Below are 15,487 nucleotides of genomic sequence, written 5' to 3' on the forward strand. Positions count from 1 at the left end.
CGGTCATGAGAAAGAACTATACTCCCTAATGACAAAATAAAAATCCCCTGGTAAGATGCAACATTCAGGGTCTTGATGCACCTGACCACACAGCCACTATGTATGGCGGGAACTGCCAGAATTAGAACTTCATGTTTTTAACTGTAGGGCACGTTTTCAGCATGGTACTCTTGGAATCTCATATAACCAAGGAAAACGCTTACGGTTATAGAAGACTGAACAAACAATGAACATACTTCATCTGTGATTCCTGCACCTAACGCATACAAATATCTGATTTATTACAAGGTATACATTTAATAATTTCAAACTTCAACTCTGGCTTCAGAAAAATAACAATAGATACCCCAAAAAACAGTTTCACATATACTGAACTCATCATCATTTAGCTAAACTGTAATAGAAAGGACTTTTCTAAGATAGAAAAGAAAAAAAATCTTCTCACATGCTTGCCAAGTAAAAGCAGTTCTAGATCCATGGATGAGAATGACTATCATGAAAGAAACTAATACTCGAATATTTGCAGGAAGGGTCCTATAAATTTGGGACAGTCCTTGGGGCTGTGAAAGCCAGCTGCCCTGCGCATGCTCCGTGAGGGTCCCTCGGCCACTGCAGACGAGGAGCAGGGCCAGCTCACGCAGCCGCACAGGAGGCCACCGAGGGACACCGCGGTCCCGCTGCTCAGGCTGCACACTGCTCGGCTCTGCGTCCTTCTCTGCGCACCGCCCAGCGTTGCTGCGAAGGTCCAGAGGCAGCTGTGCGAGGCCGGCTCCAGCAGGGGGCGCCGCGGGAAACCGCCAAGGCGGAGGCGACGCGCGACCCCACGGGGGCGGGGGAGGGGGAGACCCGGAAGAACGTAGCGTGGCGCACGCGGAACTGGAGGCTCCTTGGGGCACTGGGCGGGCCGTGTGCGCGGAAGCGGACCAATGAGAGGGCAGCGTGGACGGCGTGGAAGGAGGGGCCGCTGCGGGAGCCGGCGTGGGGGCGTGGCTAGGAGCCCGGGGACGTGGGGGCGGGGCTTGTCGGGCCTGGGGGTCATTTCCACTCCCCAGTGGACGCGGGGGGGCGGAGGACGGCCGCTGCCACTTCTTAGGACTTTCCAGTTCCCGTTGAAAGGGGAGTGTGATTGTTGTGTGGCTGTTTCGTATTAGTATTGCGAGGAAATCCCCTCTTCTGGTTGAAAGCACAGGTCTGTGGTGTGAGTCCTGCACCCGGAGCATCGCAGCAGCACTTGGATAACATGGAAATGCAAATAATGGAATCCTGCTAGAGATCCAGGGAATCAGGATCTGTGAGGTGGGCCCAGCCATCTGTTTTACAAAAACAGTGCAGGTGATTTTGGTGCACGCTGAAGTTTGAGACTGCTTCCAAGTATTGTGATTCCCTTAATTCAGATGCTGGAGGTGACCCCTCAAATGTCAGCTGAGCTCAACCAAGCTGTTGACCTTCAAGATCGTCACCAAAGCCAAACCAGTGCTTAGGTCTTACCCACTCAGACATCCATGCCAGGCCATAAAGTGAAAAACAAATTGTATGTCTGGAAGGCGAGATCTCGAAGGATTGTTATCTACAATCAATGCAGAATTCCATTTCTCCAGATTTTATGAGTCCTCCCTTTTCATTTACAGACGTTTTGCACTCATTTAGACTTCCCAGCAAAGGTAGTCCGTGGTAAATAATGAATTCCCAGTCACTGGGCCTGTAACAGAAGTAAATTCTGCTTTTATAATTAGAGCAAAAACTACAATGAAAATGCTAAGACACCTGATGTAGGCTCTTACTGAGGTAATGCTCTCACTCTAATGAACCAGTGTACAGCAAACCAGGACAGGTTAGATTTGAGCGGGAGATACACACTAATTATTCTCAGGCAGATCAGACTTTCATACTTCATAAATTCCATGAGGTCATCCACATTTTCAGTTACGGTTTGCATTCATTTCTTGTTTGCATTCATACCTCTCCTATGTCAGAAGAAGAAAAAAGGGTTCTTCTTCAGTCCCATTTTGCCATCAGTATTAATATTTCTTATACAAGGAAGAGAGTTCTTTTAATGTGTTTGTATAATGTGCTATGAGATATCTTTACTCCCGTGTTACGTTTATGTTTTAGTCATTGTTAGCACAAACAGTTAATGAGTCAAACCATGCTTAGTCGAGATATTCTTGAATAATATTATCTTTCTTCCAAATCCCCCAAATATAGTTCTTGAGGTGGGATTCTAGTCGTCCAAAGGCTCCTGTTTTCTTGTTAGTTTTTCTTCTGAGAAGAATTGGCTACTCCAATTGTCCTTTTAATTCAGTGACTAAAGAAAATGGATTTGCTAGCGATTGTTGCTTACTAAATGTCCATCAGTGTTGTTAAACCTTTACATGACATATCTCATTTAATCCTTCAAAGTACACTACTTCCTAGAATTATTATTGTTGTTGTACAGATGTGGAAATAAGTATCAAAACGCTGAGTCACTAAATCAATGGGACCATTGCAATAACTCAGCTCTGGCCTCTCTCCTTATTGTTATAGATTGATGTGCATTGGCAGCCTACTGTATGGGCAGAACAGCTTTGGGCATTTGGAGGTCAGCTGCAAAAAGAAACCTAACCCAACCCAGTGGAGCTTACAGTCTGGAGAATGGGAAGAGGAAACAAATAATACACAGATTCATGTCAGTTAGTGCTAAGTGTAATGAAGAAGAATAAACAGAGCAAGTTATGAAGGAGATAGAAGGGTGCCATTTTACTTTTGCAGGTCAGAGAGTACCTCCCAGACATGGTAACATTGTAACCCATCCACTCGCCCCAAGACCCACGAAACGTGGGGAGTATTTCAATATGTAACAGGTGCTATGCCCAGGTGAAGTGCCCAAAAGATGACAAGGTCTATCCCCTCATCTCCCTCTTTTCCCTTTCTGCTCTCTCTGGCTAGTGTGCTCTGTGGCTTCTCTTCGGTCTTCAGGCTCTTTAGCCATTTGCTGCTTCCATTCTTTTTCTGAGTCCCTCTCAATATCTCTCACCTTCTTTCCCTATGCTCCAGGTTTCTCCTTAAAAAATCGTCGTAATTTGGCTGTGATACTTGTTATTGTATTGTACTATGAAATACAGCCTAACCTTCATGGTTAAACTTTTCGACAAAATTCTAAAACTTTAGTCCTTCACTTCTTCCACAATTCCCAGTCCCTATCCATGGTAGCAAAGGTCATGGTTATGGAAGGAAAAGCCATTCAAATGCTGCTGTTCATGTAAAGCAAAGGGAGCCTTCTGTTCTGTGCAGCACTGCATGTCCACGACACCAAAATGAAACTTGAGAACTGTGGGCATCCCCTGGGTGATCTCCACCGCTCCTCAGTCTTCCTTCCAGCGCCAGGGCTTGGAGGACCACTGGGAGTATAAATCAGGCGGGAGACAGCTGAAGTTGTTCATCTGAACAAAGTACAAAAAATAGCCTTCAGTAAGAAATCTCCTTATAACTTTTGAGTTCACACTCGACCTAAATAATCCAAACTATTTGACAGAACCATCAAAAGGCAAATAGTTGGAGAATTCAAGTTCTGGTCAATGACAGATATCTGATCAAAACTGTAAAAACATAGTTTTTCTTAAGACGATGTGCATAGTAAAGAGCTAATATTAAGCGAAGGGAGGTGTGGCCTTTGCCCTTTGCTGAGAGGTGATGTGTAGGCCCTTGGAATGTCCTGCAGGATAAGAATACCTTTGTTTACAAAGAGGCCTTGGGCTGTTCAGGACACTGTACATAATGTCCTTTATGTTGGGGGCTTTGGGCCGTGTGGTGTCTGGACTACCTCCAGAGGGACTGCAGAGTAAGAGATCAGCCACGTGGACAGTAAACCATGTGTATGTGATGAAGCCCCTTGGTTGGCAATGTGTATTGTGTTGTTAAAATATTGTTGTGTTGCAGGGAGGCAGTAACTCTCCCTATTCCCCCAAAGGGCAAGGACTACAGAAGCTCCGAGTTAGGAACCCTCAGAGACCCTGCTCTTCTGCTTCTTACTTTGGCTTAACCTATTCTTTTGTTATAATAATCCCCAACTTTGAGTATAATAACTTTTAGTGAATTCTGTGAATCATCTAAAGAATAACTAAATCTGAGGATGGTTTTGGTAAACCCATCAAGTTTGCAGCTGATGTCAGACATGAGGGCAATCTTATGGGACTATACCTTGACTTCGGACTATAGCACAAAGATATTAGTATTACTCTATTCTAAATATGACTAAAATATTTGGATGAATATTTTGCATCAATTTAATGAGTTCTGTAGTTGCCATAAACCTGCCAGCAGATTTCTAAAGAGTGATAAACATTTTAGGTGTGAGTAAATGATTATTAAAATAAATAAATAAGAAGCAAGCAATGAGCTGTGGGTTTCCTTGATCGCCTACAAACCTGAGCGCTCCAGAAGGACAAGAACAACCTCATCTCTCTTTGTATCTCTAGTGCCCAAAGAGCTTCCATGACTATCTCTGGATTTATAAGAAATACTTGGAATGATTGCCATGGTACAATTAAGTAGGGAATTTTGACACATGTCAAGGGTCTCCTTATAAGCCTTCATGACTAAACTATGCTTTTAGTTTCTTCTTTCATGTCCCTCTGCTACCTCCTAATCTGTTACTTTACACTTGAAGCATTGTAGGTCATTTTTAAGTCTGACTCAATCATTAACTCAAATTTTGCCTTTGAAGTCTATTAATGTAGCTTTAACTTGTCCAATTGCAAAATTTATTAATTGGTCCTTCCAGATTGTTAATTTCTTATATTTTCATAAGTTAAAGTATTTTCTGGGGTTTTATCTTTTTATTTTGTTTTCTCTTTTAACTTGTTTTCTCCACACCCATTAGTTTTGTTGGACATTCTTATAACCCTCATGAACCAGAGTCTTGTTGTACAGATGGCTGTTTAGGAGTTTTCAGATGAATTCATTCAATATTTTCTCTAAGTACCTGCTACGTGCTACTATATGTAATGCAGAGACCACTGTTTGGTTCCTTACAATCTTAGGGAAAAGTTGACCTGGGCATCATGTGGGAGTTTCATTGGATTTTGTGTTTATGGATAGTGGTCAATTATGGTCTAATTTCCTGGAATCCTTTTTTTTTTTTTTTTTTTTTTTAAGATTTTACTTATTTATTTACCAGAGACAGAGAGAGCACCAGCAGTGGGAAGTGGCCGAGGGAGAAGCAGACTCCCCCACTGAGCAGGCAGCCCAATGCAGGGCTCCATCCCAGGACCCTAGGATCATGACCTGAGCTGAAGGCAGTCGCTTAACTGAGCAATCCAGATGCCCCCAATTTCCTGGAATTCTTAAAGAGCTACCACTTAGAAAAGTATTAGGTCCAAGTGATTATACAGTTGACTTCTGTCTACTGTCTAAAGCACAAATACTTTTATACAATCAAGTATTTAAAGCATAAAGAAGACAATGTGTTGGTTTCGCAGTATGTTCACAAATGTGCTATCCTTCCCTTGAAAGGTGGAGCCTAGTTGCCCTTCTGGGTATACGCCATTTTTTAAGTGACTTGTTTCTAATTAATAGAAAGTGGCAGAAGTGACAGCGTGTAACATTTGGAACTAGGTCATAGAGACTCTGTGACAAATTCCTCCTCCCTTCTCTCTATGATTTGTCTTTGTGGAAGAGAGCCAGTTAGCCATCCTGACAGGTCTATGTGGCTAGAATCGGAGGTCCTCCTGCTGAGAGCCCACAGGAACTTGGGTGGCATGGGAGTGAGCCACCTTGGAAGGGAACCCACAGTTAAGCTTCAGGTGACTGCTGTGCGTGTTTGCATCTTGACTTCAGCCTTATGAGAGATCCTGGCCAGAACCTCCCAGGAAATCACTTCTAGGTTCCTGATCCCTCCCTGCCCCCCACAAAAAATAAATAATAAATTTCATTGATTTAAGCTGTTGAGTTTTGGGGTAGTTTGTTACCTAGCAGCAGATGGAGGAGAGGCTCACAATTAAGCGTTCAAAGTTACCATAGTCTTATTGACCAAATCTGATACAGGTTAACCGAAAAGGGAAAATCACAGAATGATTTTTTGTGTGTAGAGAGGAGGAAAAATCCCCCGGAAATCTAAAATGTGCGCAGCCAGTATTTAAGATACTAATAGAAAATGACCAAAGAAGATTTGGCCTTGGAATACGAGTATAGGGTAGCATTAGGGAATCTACTCGTAATTTATTGTAGCAGGCTAGAGGAGGAAAAGCCCTTGATTTCATCAAATACCGAAAATTCACACATCATTCATAATAAACCTTTAAAAATATATTTAGAAGGAAACTAACCAACACACACAGATTATATACATATCCATGCATGCAAGCAAACAGGTTTTTAACAAGTCAGGAACTACTAAAGCCACTTTAGTGAAAAGGAAGAAAATGACGGTGATGCCTTAACATGGCATATAGCGTGTGACATTAACTAACACAATACCATGATAAAAATAGTTACAGAAATAGTTATTGGAAAAAATATCAAAGTTTCTGGTCTGCTAATGATAGTACTATATGTAACAGTCCATTAAATCATCACATATTGATTAGGTTTTGCAAAATTTGGTAATCAGATAGATATCAAGTGCATGTAAATAATCTATTTGCCAATTATCCTCCCACTCTCAGGAATTTATAACAGTGCTTCAGTCTATTGCCATCTAGCAGAACAGATTAGAAAACTAGCTTTACATTTGTTGGGAGAATTTATGGGGTTTGGTTCACAGTGTGACAGAGTGACGTCTGTTTTGGTGTATGAGTTTTACCCTATTTTATTGATTTTGAGTTACATGAGTAATCCATTAACTCTGAAAAATTCTCAGCCATGATCATTGGAAGCTCACACCAGCATCAATCTCTCTGGTTGTTCTTGTGGTGCCATGATTAGATACATGGCAGACAATTTTACTACTAATTCCAGATCTCTTAAACTCACTTTTACATTTCTCTCCCTGAATTTTGGATAAATAAGGTCTGCTTACAGAATTCATGAAAATTCTTCATCTGGAGCCTATTGATTTTTTTGGTCCGTTTAGCAAGCCTTTAATTTTAATTTTCATATGATTAATGTAAATTAACGTGTATATCCACACCTTCATTTCTGGAAGTCGTATTTGGTTCTTTCGACTCTTTTTGGAAAATTCTTTGTATTCTTAATCCCTCAGCATATTTCACTTAGTGTTTTCCTTTTCCTTTTTAAAGATATTCAAGTTAGCAACTTGAAGTTTGTATCTGTTCATTTTCTTTTTACTCCTTTTGTTTCCACTGTGTGCTTCTCTTCTTGTTGGTTACATTGTCTTGTTGAATCCTGTGTTGATTTTGGTTGTGAAGCTGCTCTTTCATTTTCTTTGCTATCTTATGTGTGGAGGATTTGCTGAGACCAAAAATGAAGCTTATTCCTTCAGAGAGGATTTGTATTTGCCTTGAGCGGGTGCTCAGGGGTACAAAGCCAGCTTGGGAGATCTCAGAGTTAATCCTCAGCCTGGGTGTTCCGAATCCCTGTGATGTCAGTGCCAGAAGCAAGTGAGTGGTGGTCGGAATTGTGGGTGGCACAATCTACCTTGCTCAGCACGGAGGGTGAGCACACACTGTTGCCATCTTCTGGGCGAGTGGGTGTGTGGGGGTGCCCATGTGCTGTCTGGTCGTGTGCTCATTTCTAGTTCATCCTTCTACCCTGAGGATGGAACCGGTGAGTGTGTCAGCTACACCTGGAAAGATAATCTCATCCGTTTTCTTGGGGGAACTCTCAACTGTTGACTGCTTACGCCCTGGCCAGTTCCTCCCAGCTCCCCAGCTTTTTCCCCCAGATTTCTTTTCCCCACAATAATCCATTCCCAGCAGCAGCAGAAACCCTTTATGCCATCTGACCTTGTGCAGCAGAAGCCACAACCTCCCGGGAAGGGCTTTCTTTCCCTTTCTACCTCCTCTCAGTCCTCGCCTCTCAGGGACACGGGGCAAGGGGCCAGGGGAGGAAAGGGGGCCTCAGTCCTGGGGTAACTTTTGCCTCTCCAGTCAGACACTTTATGGGATTGAGTAGTGGGCTTCTCTCTTGTGACCCTGGGGTCTTCCCAGCTAAGGATGCTGGAAGAAGACCGGCAATGCAATAGGACTTTGTAGGAGAGAAGCTATAGTAGCTGACAGGATTTGAAAGCCCTTCCAAGTCAGGACAGGTTCCCTTTCCTGTCTGTCTGCGCCTTTAGGATACAGCACAGACTCCTCCTCCCTGATCCCCACCCTACCTCCCCCACCAGCAGAAATGGGCGCTATTGCAAAGCTAGCAAGCCAGAAAAGCCTGTGTAAGATTTCCATGAAAACTCATGTTGTCTTAAGCTCGTTTTCATTATTGCATATCTATATGCTGGAAAGGAAAAGAAAAGCTCTGAGCAAAACAAAGTTTTTACAGCATGCTTTGTGCTCTGGGGAAACAGTTCTTACCCAAGTCCTTGAATGTCAGGATGAATTTGGAGCCTGCGCACAGGAAGGAGAGCTGTACACTTGAAATGGCATTTTCATTTAAAATTGATGTTTAGTGTTGTGAAACTAAGGAATAATGGTTGTACAGAACCGGTTTTGGGCATAGCGAGCGCTCAATTTATGATGGGTATGGTTATCGACCGGGAAATGTGGCATCCTTGCTACGCAATCCTAAGAGAAAATTATAGAGCCGTAGCGATGTATCGATCTTAGAGTAAACTTGATTAGGGTGCATTTGAGAATAGTTTTTAGAAAGCATTATAGCTCATTTGTTGAAAGCATGCGTGGCTCTGAAAAGAGCCTTTGGGGTTGGGAAGGAGACGCTTACTTGGCACGTTTACTTGGAGCTGGTGTACTTGGTGACGGCCTTGGTGCCCTCGGACACGGCGTGCTTGGCCAGCTCCCCGGGCAGCAGCAGGCGCACGGCCGTCTGGATCTCCCTGGACGTGATGGTCGAGCGCTTGTTGTAATGCGCCAGGCGCGACGCCTCGCCCGCGATGCGCTCGAAGATGTCGTTGACGAACGAGTTCATGATGCCCATGGCCTTGGACGAGATGCCCGTGTCGGGGTGCACCTGCTTCAGCACCTTGTACACGTACACCGAGTAGCTCTCCTTGCGGCTGCGCTTGCGCTTCTTGCCGTCCTTCTTCTGCGCCTTGGTCACCGCCTTCTTGGAGCCCTTCTTCGGGGCCGGCGCGGACTTGGTGGGTTCTGGCATAGTGACCTTGAATACCACACGTTCAGTAAAGCGGGAGGAAAATAGAAGCCACCGTAAGACCCCGTTTATTTATAGAGGAGGCATTCGAATGAGGTTAGTAAGATCATTTACGATTGGATTAATTTTACTGTGTCGTCACAAATACGAATGTAAAAGGTACTTGCAATTCTAGCGTTTCATTGGCTGCCTCGTTACTGTGCTTCGACCCAATCAGAAGGTCTAGACTTGGCTACCAAAGGTTACTATAAAGTCTTCTTCAACGCCAATATGTATTTTAACTTTGAGGTAGTGTAACGGAGAAGTGTGTGTGGACAGCTTTTGTTAGAAAACTTCCTGCACTAGGATGGGTGTTGCGCAGCGGAAGCCTGGTGGCCACTGGTGGCCAAACTGACGTCCTAGGTATTGGAGCTGGTGGGCAAGTGCTTGTTGAGGAGATGGCGCAATTCCATGATTAAGATAATGGAAAGACCATCGAGATACTTCATAGTTTTCTACCAATACAGTATAAAGATCCCCGGTGGCTGGAGAACTTTCTATTAAGTGGCAAATCGGTTTCAAAGTTCGTTTTGCAAGTAACTTCTCCCCTAGGTATATTAGTCCTATTTCGCCGTGTGGACTACGGGCCAATTTAGGTTGAACCAGCGCACTTACCAGACTAGAGGAGAAATCATTGTCCCATTTGAAATCTCCCCAGGCCCGTGTGCACTTAACAGGCGCCCCTGTAGGTGCCGCTCCGGGCTCGCCAGTCTCCCCTCCCGCCACGCCCCCTTCCCCGCAGAGTGCCGCAGCTCTTTTCGGAGGTTTGGGTGGCTCTGAAAAGAGCCTTTAAAAAGATCCTAAACTACTCTGTATTCTTATTTCTTCTTGGCGGCCACTTTCTTGGGTTTGGCCGCCTTGGGCTTGGCTGCCTTGGGCTTCGGGGCTTTGGTCTTGGCCGGACTCTTGGCCGCCTTCTTGGGCTTGGCCGCCTTCGCCTTCTTGGGGCTCTTGGCCACCTTCTTGGCGACGGTGGCCGCGGCGGGCTTCTTAGCCTTCTTCGGAGTCTTCTTGGCGCTCTTCTTGGGGGTGCCGGTCCCGGCTGCCTTCTTGGGCTTCTTGGCCGTCCCCGCCGCCCGCTTGGGCTTGGCCGCGCCCGCCTTCCTGGCCTTGGCCTCCCCGGAGGCCGCCTTCTTGTTGAGCTTGAAGGAGCCCGAGGCGCCGGTGCCCTTGGTCTGCACCAGGGTCCCCTTGCTCACCAGGCTCTTGAGGCCCAGCTTGATGCGGCTGTTGTTCTTCTCCACGTCGTAGCCGGCGGCCGCCAGCGCCTTCTTGAGCGCGGCCAAGGAGAGGCCGTTGCGCTCCTTGGACGCGGCCACGGCCTTGGTGATGAGCTCGGACACCGGGGGCCCGGACGCCTTGCGCTTGGCTGCGCCGGCGGACTTGCGGGCCTTCTTCTTCACCGGCGTCTTCTCCGCGGGGGCCGGGGCTGGAGGCGCGGCAGGAGCGGTCTCGGACATAGTGGGTTTTGGTTCCTGAAGATGAAAGGAAAAAATAATATTAATCGAGTCTCGGAGTTGAGCTGCTTGGTTCGGCGTGCGTGTGTGCGTGTGTATATATACAACAAGGACGCCGCGCGCTGATTGGCTCCGAGCTCAGTCCTCCAACTTGACAGCAGCCTGGTGTCAGCTCTGTCCCGGAATTGTGTTTGTTACAGTTGGGGAAAGCAAAAAAATTAAAATTTCCTGGGGAGGAATCACGCTGATTACACTCTATAGCGAAGCGGGACCCCTCATGCTTTGACATCTTCGTGTTTTCTTCTTCCAGTTTTCATCATCTGGGTTTCAGCTCTTTTCAAAAGCCCCTGACACCCTGAGAGATTCACAGGTCAGAGAGACAACTTCTTGATTTTCCTTTAAAATATAAATTCTTCGCTTTGTGCTTTCAATAACTTGCTCTCTAGGGTTATTCTATACATTCTTGGCTTCTCATATGTTCAACAGCTGCTTAGTTCTCATCGAGATTTAGCCAGAAAACCTGTTTCATATGAAGGGAAATAACACAGGCTCTCTCCCCATTTCTCTACAAGAATGATAGTAAAGGATTCTTGGAAGAACTGCTAATTCTGACAAGAACGGTCATTATTTTGTCTGTAAAACCTTTATCATAGCTTCTAGTAACAATTTGCAGAGTTAGTTTGGGGTTTCTGCATTCAATATTTGTCTAGAAAAATGGGAAATGCAGCAAGTATGATGCTGCTGACCTGGTTGTTTGGCTTATGTTTGTTTTAGATGATGATAGGAGATTTAGAAGTGGCATAAGAGAAGTTGGGTACCTTTATTAGTTGAAAATATTATCTTATATTGATTTTCTTGGTAGAGATCAGTTACTAAAATGTGTACAAGTTTGGGTATAGAAATCTGCCATTCTTGAGAAAGAGAAATTTGGAAGGTATTAAAGTAACAAAGATTATATACATGCACAACACACACAGACATGCACACACTTATGGCATTCCCTTGAGAGGGGGACCTTTTTTAAAAGTGTGTTTTATATTCACTAGTATATTTTTCATTTATGGAAGGCATCACATTACAACTTATGCTTACTGTTGAATGGGAAATAGGTTTATGGTAGGAAGTGATTTAATGTGATTTTCTTCACAAATTCCTTTTTTCTCTTTAACATATTATATTTATTTTGAAACATGAACCAATCTGTGTTCCACTATGACAGTGAAAGAAGGAAACACAGCAAAGCTCAAGAGGGGGAAGGTTTCACTTTCCTTTATTATCCCCTCAAAATCAAGAAATGACTGATTATTCCTTTCAGTCAATCCAAGTGAAACATGAAAATTAATGTCACTATAGGTTAAATATTAACATGATAAAGAGGGGTGAGATATCAGCTTAGTATAAATAATTTTTACTTTGTGTATTCACTTTTTATAGAGCTTACATATTCTTAATTCTTTTAAAGTGGTTTTGAAAAAAAGTGGTTTTGATTCATTATAGTTGGTTTTGAAACTCATTTGAAGATTATTCTTTGATAATCTGATAATTATTCTTTGATAATTAATACTCCAGGAATTGCAGAGACATTGAGTCATAAGGCTGTGACAGTATTTAGTCCATACAAGAAATAGGAGAGTCAAGATTATACCCAAAGAGACGCAGTGCCACCAAGGAAGAGCTGTTTCTTGGACATGTCAGTGTAGGGAGTCTCTCCAAGGTACTACCCCTATCACCTTCATGGATGGGCTTATGAGTCACCTCAATGTGAGTAACTTCGAAGACTGTCTCTTCAAATCGGTCCTTTTGCCTAAATATCAAACTTGTATTTCTGGGCACTTGGTGGGTATTTGCCTTTGCACCTGTCTCCACTGTACTACACTCTCCCTATAATCTCTTTCCTGTTGCTAAGAGGAGAAAATTATTGCCATTTACCCTTACACACCTCCATCAGGTTACTATTACGTATTCATTTCATGCCAACATTCATGTCATTTCCTAATGCTTCTCTGTGCACATTTTCAAAACCCAGAGTCTTTCAAGGCTCTGAAGATCCCTTTGACCCTTCTTTGTTCATGTCAAGGGCTTCTTTATATATCTGATAAGGCTTATGGGCCCCTTGCCAGGACAATGTTTTTAAGAGTTTAAGAGAATATACATTGGATTATAATGGGAAAGAATTAATATTACAATACCTTTATCAAATCCCCAAACTGTAAAGTGTTAACAGATGTGTGTGGTTTCTTTTTAAAAGATTTTATTTATTTATTTGTGAAAGACACACAGAGAGAGGCAGATACATATTCAGAGGGAGAAGCAGGCTCCCTGCCGGGAACCCAATGTGGGACTAGATCCCAGGACCCAGGCATCAGGCCATGAGCCAAAGGCAGATGCTCAACCACTTAGGCATCCTAACAGATGTGTTTTTTTATTAATCCGTTAGAGTCACAAGATAGCTCTTGTGAGCAAGAATGAACACAGTGTAGAAGGAATAAAGTGTCTAAATGGTCTTGAAAACACTGAGAGCTTCAGTTTAGGTGACATGCACACAGGACAGGTCCCGCCCATCGAAGTTTGCTGCCTATATTCGTAAATGGAAGAAATGCTAAGCTTCAATTGAGGGATAGTACAGATAAATATGGACTTATGTTCTATACAAGTTCCTAGATGTCTTAAATCCTGTCATTGTATCAGAGAGTAAGAACACAAGTCGGGCATTTTTCCCATGCACCGCCCACAAACTCAGAAATCAGCTTTAATGAACTATGTCCTCCTCACAGACCCTTGGGGAGAAGCCAAATCCCCACAAAGTCAACTAGAACTCCACAAACGGATTAGTGCTGAATTCAATCTTTCAGTGCTTATTATTTTTAAGGAGTTCTGGAAAGAAAGTTGTAGGAAACTAGGATGCTCTGTTAGGCTCATTATTCCGAGGAGCGAATAGTGAGTGAAGGAGCAGAGAAACATCCACAATAATATATCATAATCATTTTGTGAGTGCATATTTGCGGATAGTAAACGCTTTACATGGGTTTTCCCTTTGAAAATTCAATGCTCTATGACTTAGACTTTCTTATACATTTGGAAAGGAAAAGAAGCGAGTATAGCCCGCCCGAGGTCCTGTAGGTAGCACGGCGGCAGGCTGTGTCCAGAGCCGCGTTCTAGGTCATGCCAAAGGCCGGAGCACCAGAACGTGGAGGCGGACACCGCGTTACCTGTAAGCTGTGCATAACTAAGTATACACTGAAGTCGCAGAGTGGAGACTCACAGCAGAACCAGGCTCTCCTCACTGTGGCATATGCTCAGCGCAGCCTTCAGTGTGGAACCTGACTTGACTTTGAAATGTTTAAGGCGATTCTGTCCGTTCCCTCCGCAGGGACCGGACAGCCTGCATCCCAGCCAGCCGCCCTCCGTAGGGACCGGACACCCATCGGTCGATAACACGAACAGAATCTTAGCAATACAGATGGGATTAGCTTCAAATTTTATTGAAAACCTCTCCTAGGGACGACAGCGAGGAGGATCTAAATATTTCTGCCCTTGTTTGGGAAATGTGAAGGACGAGGTCTTTGTGGAAAGCGTATGCATTGGTGCCCGGCATAGCGGGTGGCCGGCATAGCGGCTGCAAGTGCTGCAAGGCCATTGCACGGATCACATACTCGAGAGGATTTACGGAATCCCCTTCCCCCGGCACAGACTCCTGCTTGGGGCGCCCGGCCTTCCGGGTCTGCACAGTCTGAGCAAAGGCTAGAAGGGCGATGGGCGGGAACGGAGTGTGGATCCGCCCCTGCGCTTGCGGTTTTCAAACAGGTCCGTCACATTGTTATAAAAGTGCGGCGTGGCGGCAGCCGGTAGTGCCGTGCAGGCTCGGGAGGTTCTGGTGTGGTCATGTCTGGTCGCGGCAAGGGCGGGAAGGGGCTGGGCAAGGGCGGCGCCAAGCGCCACCGCAAGGTGCTGCGCGACAACATCCAGGGCATCACCAAGCCCGCCATCCGGCGGCTGGCCCGGCGCGGCGGCGTCAAGCGCATCTCGGGCCTCATCTACGAGGAGACCCGCGGGGTGCTCAAGGTGTTCCTGGAGAACGTGATCCGGGACGCCGTCACCTACACGGAGCACGCCAAGCGCAAGACGGTCACGGCCATGGACGTGGTCTACGCGCTCAAGCGCCAGGGCCGCACCCTCTACGGCTTCGGCGGCTGAGTTGTGAGTTCAGCTCCAGGAAATCCCAGTTTGCAACCAAAGGCCCTTTTCAGGGCCACCTATCTAGTCTACAGAAAGAGGTGCTCACTTTGTACTATCGCTGTGAGTTTCTTACTTCGGCAGACTACACCTAGTTGGGTCTCCATTCGCCCAGGCAACTGTGCTCCCATTCTAAATTTGACCCCTTCATGCCTGTCCGTCGTGAGGCATCCTGGGGGGTGGGGGGGAGGACCTGTCCCGCCTCTCCACTGAATTGCATCCAGAGGTTCTGATCTTCCTCCAAGACCACCTAACGTACACGTGCTATAGGTCCACTTAAAAGGTGCTTTAATCAAGTGCCTTCGTTTATTATCGGACAGAATCTTAGACTTCCGAGGTCCCTTCAGTTAACAGGTGATGGTTCTATGGTCTGCATGCAGCCTATCCTGACTGTGCGAGCCCAGGTTTTTAGGGTTTAAATCCCACCTTGCCTAGTATCAGCAGATTAGGGAAAAATTACGTTGGTTTTCTAGTGAGTTCCCGCTTTCTTGTTCTTAGGTTCTTTAAGCATGCCACAGACTGCCACTTTACCCCTGTATCCTTTGGTGTGATCC

General features: G+C 45.1%; 3 protein-coding genes across 6 annotated transcripts; 1 reads left to right on the forward strand and 2 right to left on the reverse strand.

Moving 5' to 3' along the window:
- Positions 1-1,680: 1,680 nt before the first annotated feature.
- LOC144306843 (histone H2B type 1-M) lies at positions 1,681-9,347 on the reverse strand. Of its 4 annotated transcripts, none has more exons than XM_077886456.1 (2): positions 8,818-9,347; positions 1,681-1,699 (listed from the first exon to the last, which is right to left on the reverse strand). In XM_077886456.1, exon 1 carries the CDS (start codon positions 9,205-9,207, stop codon positions 8,827-8,829), a length of 381 nt encoding a protein of 126 aa, XP_077742582.1. In that variant the 5' UTR covers positions 9,208-9,347; the 3' UTR covers positions 1,681-1,699; positions 8,818-8,826. The 4 variants fall into 4 exon arrangements, 3 of the variants coding, with proteins under 3 accessions (XP_077742582.1, XP_077742581.1, XP_077742579.1); XM_077886455.1 differs by lacking the exon at positions 1,681-1,699 and adding an exon at positions 1,833-3,422; XR_013373912.1 differs by lacking the exon at positions 1,681-1,699 and adding an exon at positions 6,264-7,689 and having other exon boundaries at positions 8,451-9,347.
- Positions 9,253-10,789, reverse strand: LOC144306842 (histone H1.3-like). Its single transcript, XM_077886452.1, has one exon. The coding sequence runs from the start codon at positions 10,701-10,703 to the stop codon at positions 10,062-10,064; it is 642 nt and encodes a 213-aa protein (XP_077742578.1). The 5' UTR covers positions 10,704-10,789; the 3' UTR covers positions 9,253-10,061.
- Positions 10,790-13,470: 2,681 nt separating this feature from the next.
- LOC144306353 (histone H4) lies at positions 13,471-14,956 on the forward strand. Its single transcript, XM_077885790.1, has one exon. The coding sequence runs from the start codon at positions 14,583-14,585 to the stop codon at positions 14,892-14,894; it is 312 nt and encodes a 103-aa protein (XP_077741916.1). The 5' UTR covers positions 13,471-14,582; the 3' UTR covers positions 14,895-14,956.
- The last annotated feature ends 531 nt before the right edge of the window (positions 14,957-15,487 follow it).

Source organism: Canis aureus, chromosome 37, assembly GCF_053574225.1.
Source record: "Canis aureus isolate CA01 chromosome 37, VMU_Caureus_v.1.0, whole genome shotgun sequence".
In the NCBI taxonomy this organism is placed as follows: domain Eukaryota; kingdom Metazoa; phylum Chordata; class Mammalia; order Carnivora; family Canidae; genus Canis; species Canis aureus.

Bases quoted from the DNA above. Each gene is read 5' to 3' on its own strand.
- LOC144306843 (XM_077886456.1), bottom strand. From the start codon at position 9,207: ATGCCAGAACCCACCAAGTCCGCGCCGGCCCCGAAGAAGGGCTCCAAG.
- LOC144306842 (XM_077886452.1), bottom strand. From the start codon at position 10,703: ATGTCCGAGACCGCTCCTGCCGCGCCTCCAGCCCCGGCCCCCGCGGAG.
- LOC144306353 (XM_077885790.1), top strand. From the start codon at position 14,583: ATGTCTGGTCGCGGCAAGGGCGGGAAGGGGCTGGGCAAGGGCGGCGCC.